The sequence below is a fragment of the Gymnoscopelus microlampas genome (assembly GCF_963454915.1).
Source record: "Gymnoscopelus microlampas genome assembly, chromosome: 9".
NCBI classification, from domain to species: domain Eukaryota; kingdom Metazoa; phylum Chordata; class Actinopteri; order Myctophiformes; family Myctophidae; genus Gymnoscopelus; species Gymnoscopelus microlampas.
In genome coordinates, this window is record NC_139946.1 from 49,863,444 (window position 1) to 49,870,943 (window position 7,500).

The 7,500-nt window shown below is 41.5% G+C and overlaps 2 protein-coding genes across 3 annotated transcripts in view; both read right to left on the minus strand.

Annotated features, from left to right (window-relative positions):
- Nucleotides 1–455, minus strand: part of LOC311051813 (uncharacterized protein) — a 4,784-nt gene extending 4,329 nt beyond the window's left edge. For both annotated transcript variants that reach the window (XM_084066465.1, XM_084066464.1), the window contains exon 1: nucleotides 323–455. In XM_084066465.1, coding sequence (XP_083922591.1) covers nucleotides 323–365 — 43 coding nt within the window. In that variant the 5' untranslated portion in view covers nucleotides 366–455. The remainder of the gene's footprint in view (nucleotides 1–322) is intronic.
- A 2,758-nt stretch (nucleotides 456–3,213) lies between these two features.
- The window catches only part of LOC311051625 (epidermal growth factor receptor kinase substrate 8-like protein 1), a gene marked incomplete at its 5' end in the record, with an annotated part of 8,214 nt that continues 3,927 nt past the window's right edge, over nucleotides 3,214–7,500 (minus strand). Inside the window, 7 exons of the mRNA XM_084066205.1 lie at nucleotides 3,214–3,733; nucleotides 4,631–4,756; nucleotides 5,323–5,380; nucleotides 6,011–6,127; nucleotides 6,244–6,397; nucleotides 6,895–7,043; nucleotides 7,405–7,479. Coding sequence (XP_083922331.1) covers nucleotides 4,632–4,756; nucleotides 5,323–5,380; nucleotides 6,011–6,127; nucleotides 6,244–6,397; nucleotides 6,895–7,043; nucleotides 7,405–7,479 — 678 coding nt within the window. The 3' untranslated portion in view covers nucleotides 3,214–3,733; nucleotide 4,631. The remainder of the gene's footprint in view (nucleotides 3,734–4,630; nucleotides 4,757–5,322; nucleotides 5,381–6,010; nucleotides 6,128–6,243; nucleotides 6,398–6,894; nucleotides 7,044–7,404; nucleotides 7,480–7,500) is intronic.

The window sequence follows — 7,500 nt, forward strand, 5'->3', positions numbered from 1 at the left end:
TTGAACGTGTATATAGATGTACGGGATAAAAAGGGAAAAAGTGCAAACACCAGGTCAAAGTTCATCCATGATGACGGCCGACAGACAGACAACCGTCGTGTGATCCATACCCGGGGTTCCAAGACTCAACAAAACAATGTCCAACAAAATATACAGCCTACCTTTTTTTCCAAAATCAATTGCGGCCATCTGTGGGCTACTCGATTAAAATCACTGACTTAAAAAAAAACACACTCTAAAATCGCGTTAGCCTCTACTTTAGCTACATGATTTATTCCTTCATAAATATCAAAAAAATGGAAGGGATAAAATAGTCACTTACTGAGGATGAATATGGTGATTAAATCCACCTGTCGTATTGCCATTGAAGGGTCCTACAAGTTGTTTGCATGAACAACCTACACAGCAGCAGGTGTGTTCTGTTGTGTCTGTGCGTGCCGTGCAATGTGTGTGTATGACCTACTCCTGTATGTGTGTAGCTACTAGAGCTCTACTGCCAAGGAGAGTGTGTGAGGTCGATCCACTGCGATCGTATCTGTATTTACGGACTGTACCATTCAGTATGCCTTTGTACAAATCGACTGTGACAAATAAAGAGACAAACAGATCAGACAGACCATGTCACAATAACAGATCATATACGTACGGATATTAAACCACTTCCACTTTGTCTTACGTCACTCTGACGTCTGTCTGGAATAATTCTAATGAAAATTGTTGTTGTTGCTGTTTCCAGAAAGAGAAAGTACGGGGGAGCAAGGGAAAAAAAGAGAAAGTATCAAAAGGTATCTGCATATGTACACATAGCATACCCATCCGTGCAGCATGTATGTACATGAGGGAAGAAGAAGAAACATTCATACCAAAGATGAATATGGTGAAAATGCATTCTTTTTTACACATGTAGCATATACAGAAATGATAGTAACAGTAATAGTCCCTTTGCAAATAAACCTTGTAACACAGAATCAAGTCCTTTCTAGGTCCACCCCATGCGTGTGACATGACGCATGTCCTCTGTGTGTGTGTGTGTGTGTGTGTGTGTGTGTGTGTGTGTGTGTGTGTGTGTGTGTGTGTGTGTCTCCACTGTAGAATGCTGTGTCTGGGTGATGTCATTGCATGTTTAAAGTCTCATTCCATATTTATTATGTTTGTGATTGTGTCACAAAAACATGTCCCATTCCTTTGCAAACTTCCTAAATGTTTAACAGTCAAACTGGAACCCACAGTGCGTAATCACTGTGAATGCTCGCCCCAAAACACACTCGCCCCCACCACAATGGAAACAAGCCCCTATAGGGCTCTCAGTCCGCGAAGCAGACACACTCTGTATATTTAAGACTAGACTAAAAACCTTTCTCTATGATAAAGCCTATAGCCGAAGTGTATAGACTCAGTCACCATATAGTTATCCTCTCTCCCCTCCCCTGCCCCCCCCCCCCCCCCCCCCCCTTCTCCTCTCGTCCTCAATCTTCTCGTCCTCCCTTTGGTTGTGTGGGTTTGTGTCCCATTGGTACAATGGTACAATCGTAATTAACCCTGTACGGATTCACGCTCTAGTAAGGCCTGCCACTAATTCTACAACCGGGGACCCGCTCCCCGGAGTTTCTTTTATTTCCCACGTCGCAGGTCCATGGACTGTCACTACGGACCCCCAGCTGTGGCTCAAGACTGTGACTGCGGACCGGGCCTCTCCATGGAGCACGACCGTGGATTTCTACTACACTACACAATACCACTATACTATATATACTGTATATTATCTTAACATTCTTATATTATACCATTATATACTACATACACATTATTGCTGTACTATATTATACTATCATATATATCTTACACTAGTATATGTGCTACTATTGTTACTGTTACTACCTGCACTGTATCTCTTTCTGTCTCTCCTCTGTCTCTGTATCTCTTTCTGTCTCCCCTCTCTGTCTCTCTCTCTCTCTCTCTCTCTCTCTCTCTCTCTCTCTCTCTCTCTCTCTCTCCCCCCCGACACGGTCGAGGCAGAAGGCCGCCACCCTAGAACCTAGGGTCTGCCTGACGTTTCTTCCAGTTAAGAGGGAGTTTTTCGTTGCCACTGTCGCACAAATTGCTTGTTCAGGGTGGGATTGTCGGGTCTCTTCTCTACATGTAAAGTGTCTTGAGACAACTTGTTGTCATTTGACACTTTAATAAAATTGAATTGAATTGAAATAGGGCTTTTTGTGTTATCCTTTAACAATCATTGTAAACCTTACCTCTGTACAAATTGCAAAATGTTAATAACATATTGAATCAATCAAAATAGTGGTTTCTGCTGAGAAGTGTGGAAGCAACTCTATTTCCCATAAATCTGCCTGCTGGTGACATATAAAGAGAGTCAGCTTGATTTCTGTTCAATGTCTTCTTGTGCCCTCTGCTGGTTGAAACATGCGCAAACAGCTACCCATTCGGTTAAGGATTCTCAAACTTTTTCATACCAGGATCCCATTTTTGGTGGCAATTTTTTGGCAACCCCACCTTGTTTTAATGAGCAATTTCAATGTTGAAATGAAGCCTATCCAAAAAAATAAGCATTCATGGACTTGAAAGTGTTTCTGTACACAGTTGTACTTGTAAAAAGTATATGACTTTTATCTATTGCCAGAAACGTAATAATAATTAAAAAAAAGAGACAGAAAATGCATTCACATGTTATTGTTTTTGAAAACAAATAGACTTATTTGGGAAAGATACATTTTTCTTTTTTCAGTTGTCGATGTTCGACCCCACCAGTCACCTTCCCGCGACCCCAAGTGGGTGGTGTGAGCTTGTAGATGCTATTTTCAAAAGATTTTTACACTTTCAGTTTTAAACAGTTGAAAACTTGTGAAATATGGGATATTCTGCATAATGAGTACTCTCTACTTTTGGTACTGTCAGTACATTTTGATACCAATACTGTATTTTCAGATACAGAGTATTTCTACATTGCAGTATTGATACTTTTACAAAATGTGAGTACTTTTTCCACCACTGATAATAGCACAGCTGCGCCCTGGTGGGTCTGGGGGTCAGTGATATTGTTGATGTCACAGCATTCCACCTGGTGGGACGGTGACATTGATGATGTCACGGTCTGAGTCAGGGCAGAATGTAGGACCCAAGTGCAGGAGAGACAGAGGCTGAACCGGTCGGTTTAAAGGGTTTATTAACTCAAAAGGTGGGAATACAGACTAGAAGGAACTGAAACCAAGACATTCTACAGTACATGTAACATTAGACAATGAACAAACAAGGACATAGGGCAAACACAGGGTTTAAATAGACAGGGAAATAATAAGACACAGGTGAACTCAACAGACAATCAACACTGGGATAGGCTGAGGGACTAAGAGGACACAGGAGGAGAACATGACTAATCATACGGGAGGTGAGACAAGACAGGTAACAACTAAGCAGAACAGGAAACAATACTACAAAATAAAGGAACACAAAAGCAGAGCAAAGGCAACAGCAGAGTAACAGAACACAATAGGAACGATACAACAGAATAGTCCTAATAAGTCCGTGACCTTAAAAGGGCAGAAAAGGTCCAAGGGCTGAGAAATACAGTCAAAGTACAAGGCCCGAGGAGCGGACCGTGACAGTCACAGCATGGTGGCTGGGTGATATTGTTGGTGTGTCACAGCGTTCCATCCTGTCACTTCACGTCCACCTTCAGTTTTTGCTTCTCCATCACCGCTCCCAGTTCTGTGACTTTGTGCTGCAAAAAGACAAGGACAGGATAATGGAGCTGAATGTGATCCACATGGTTGGATTTATGGTACTGTGAATTTCTTACTTAAAGGTACGGTAAGTGATTTACTTTGGTTAAAATAAGGGTTAAATAGCTCTATATTCTGATAGTACTCATTGCTATAGAGTGTTTGTTCAGTAAAAGGAGTCTCCCATGTCTCTCCAGCGCTTTATTAAACAGAAAATGCATTTTCAGAGCTCTCTCCTGATTGGCTTAAATGTTGTCACCTACCTGAAAATGTACTATTCTGTTTACTAACGAGCTGGAGAGACCCCTGTGACCGAACAAACGCTCTGTAGCAATGATTACTATCAGAATATATTACTTTAACCTTTTTAACAAAAACAAAAACAAATACCCAAAAATATCACTGACCCTACCTTTAATACTCAAGTGCATTAAGTAAGAGCAAAATGACCAATGTGGTCATGAATATGGTCAATGCCATAGAGTTGCACAAGCTCACAACGCGTCACAATGCCACCTGATGAGAGCTTGTAGATTGCTGGGGACCCCTGGAACCCCCAATGACCCCTGGGGGTCCCCAGACCTCACTTTAAGAACCAACGCTTTACACCACCCAGGCACACACAATTTTCAGTTCACGCTGATTTGTAGTAATATCCTGTGCTCTTCATTGCAAACCAAATCCAACATTCAGCGAAATAATGATGACCCTACATTGCACTGCAGTTTACAAACACACCCCAAGTACAATATGTACTGTATGTCTCACAGAGCAAGACTATATTGAGAATATCAGCCACTGCCTGCGTGATTAGAACCACCGACCCATAGCATTTTATCTGCACCATAGAATGATATCAGGGTAATTATGCCATTAATTATGCCATGAATCATTACCTCACATAGGGCCTCCTGTACCATGATCTGACTGTAGACCCAGCTCGGCAGGGGGGGAGTGGTGGTCCAACGGGGCAGACGTGTCCGATGTACGCGGTATGACCAGAGGATCATCATTCATGAGGACTGTTCACAAAAAGAAACATGGTACCAGTAGGCAACAATTTAGGACAATGGTTCTGAACCTTTTCAGGCCGTGACCCCCCCAAAATAAACCCCCGCCCCCACCCTGAGCACTTGGAATTGTAGGAGTTGAGGCATCACATTTTGTTTGACTCAGTTCTACAGATAAATATTGTGAAACTAGCTGATCGGCTATTTTTCTTCTAAATATTATTTGACAATTTGGCCAATGTTTGACCAGTTCTTATAGTATAGTTTGAAGATTACTTTATTTTTTATTTTTCTTCTTCTTTTTTTTCAGGAATTAAAAGGCCTTAAAAGTCCTTAAATTGTCACTTCACTATCATCTGGGGACCCCCCCAAAATCATGTGGGGACTCCCCTGGGGGTCCCTAACCCATAGGTTGAGAGCCACTGATTTAGAACATTTAAAATGCACACTGAGGTGTAGATCGGGGTCCCAGATATTAAACAAACTGTGTGACATCGGGATCAAACTGGGGATCCTTCAAATGAAAAGGGTTGAGGAACAACTGCAGCATTAAGAATGTTAGACGTAAAAGGGTTTACCTCGATCTCCTTCTCCCTGCAGTGTTGGAGGATGTGCTGTAGAAGGACTGTTGTCCTTCTGTAGGGGAAAGACAGGAAACAGACGACATTTTAGAATGTCTGTGTCAAAAACCAGTAGTGGAAAAAGTAGCCTACTCACATTTTTACTTAAGTAAAAGTATCAATACTGCAATGTATATATGCAAAATGTACTTAAAGTACCAAAATTAGAAAGTACTCATTATTGTTATTAAGTTTTCAAATGTATAAAATGTATACAAATATTTTGAAAATAGCATATCTACAAGCTCACAATGCATCACATTGTGAGCTTGTAGATCAGCTATTTTCAAATGGCCGAAATGTGTATAGGGCTGAAGTGGTTAATGTTTTGTAATAATAATAAAACATCTAGTAACTGTATTATATTGTACACAGTTAATTCCTCACTGTTAATTGATCCATAACTCCAGACTGTACAATTGGACATTACATGTTGGTTAAATTAACACAGATTTTTAAAAACATTTTAGTGTGTGTGTGTGTGTGTGTGTGTGTGTGTGTGTGTGTGTGTGTGTGTGTGTGTGTGTGTGTGTGTGTGTGTGTGTGTGTGTGTGTGTGTGTGTGTGTGTGTGTGTGTTCGTGTTCGTGTGTGCGCGTGCGTGCGCGCGCGCGTGTGTGTGTGTGAGAGGGGGGACTCTCTGCGCACCACCGGGCTGTGTCTTTCATCATTATTGAGAGCAGGTTCCAGGATATCATGGGGAACAAAGCCTGTCTGGCCAAAACGATTCCGACATTCCCACCAGTGCTTTGATGACTCCATTACCTGTCAAAAGAATAAACGGGATTTTTTTTTTATTTAACCTTATGTTTTATTAAAGTTCACTATGTGTAAAAAAGGAAAAAAGTATTGATAGCTAATGCTATGAGTGAGATCTATACCTCCAGGGTTTCTCCTTGCAGCACTGAAAGTTCACTGCTGTTCCTGGCCACATGGTAATTTCTGCAAAAGTAGTGTTGATGGACGGCATTCTGCGGCTGCCACCCATCCAGGAACACGGGTGTGTATGGAGGAACACACACACTGAGCTGGGAGCTGGCAAAACGGAGCAGAAGTGATGCATTGAGAAATCACCAACCTTAACCCTCCACTCAAATGATACTCTCAGGTACTCTGGGCAATTAACCAGAATAGACAGGAAAAGATTATAATTCTAGATTTATTTATTTTTTAAATAAAGAACTAAATATATTTGTCTGATTAACCACTTAACCCTGTAGGCCCTATTACACTTGTTGTACATTGGCGGTGTGAAAGAAAATAGCAAAAATAACCAATCCTATCTTTTAGATCTTGTAGATCTACTAACCCTTACAATAAAAAAAAATGCAATTGTTGCATTAATCGTAATCAAGGCAAAAGTTAGAAATAATCGTGATTAGTCATAAAGCCCAGCCCTACTGTCAGTCTTATGATCAATATATACTTTTCCGTACGACCTTATAGCTTAATCAAAGTTAGATGTTTTGCACGCACGCACGCACGCACGCATGCACGCGCGCACACACACACACACACACACACACACACACCAATGTTCAGTCCAGTTGGGCCCTAGGGACGTCCAGAGTTCCTTTTCTTCTTCGGTCAAATGCTCCTGAAGCAGGGATACGGCACCCTCAGTCAGAGCCGGGCTAACCACCATTGCCCCCCACTCTGGTCCACGTGTCGTTTTCACCAACTGTGAATGGGATGGCAGAGCTTTATAGAGTCGTGAGGCAAGGCAAGGCAATTGTATTTGTATAGCACATTTCAACAACAAGGCAATTCAATGTGCTTTACACAGAACATCAAGCAAAGGAAACACAATTATAAAATTATAATTATTAGCCTGCATAAAACAAAAGAAGAAGGAAAAATGAATAGATACAATTACAGTGCAGAAGAGAACATGACACTGAACACGACAGAGTCGCATGACAGTGTCTGTCGTACAATGAAGTATAAATTAGGCAGAAGTGACGGACAGACAGACACACAGACAGACAGAGAGAGACACGGACGAGCAGACTACTATACAAAAGGAAATCACTGAGACTCACCAGTCCGAGGGAGACAAAGACATGATGTAGCAACTCTGGTGAGTTAGGCTCTGAAATGGAAGACTTGAGAAGGTCCTAAAAAAAAAAAAAAAAGCA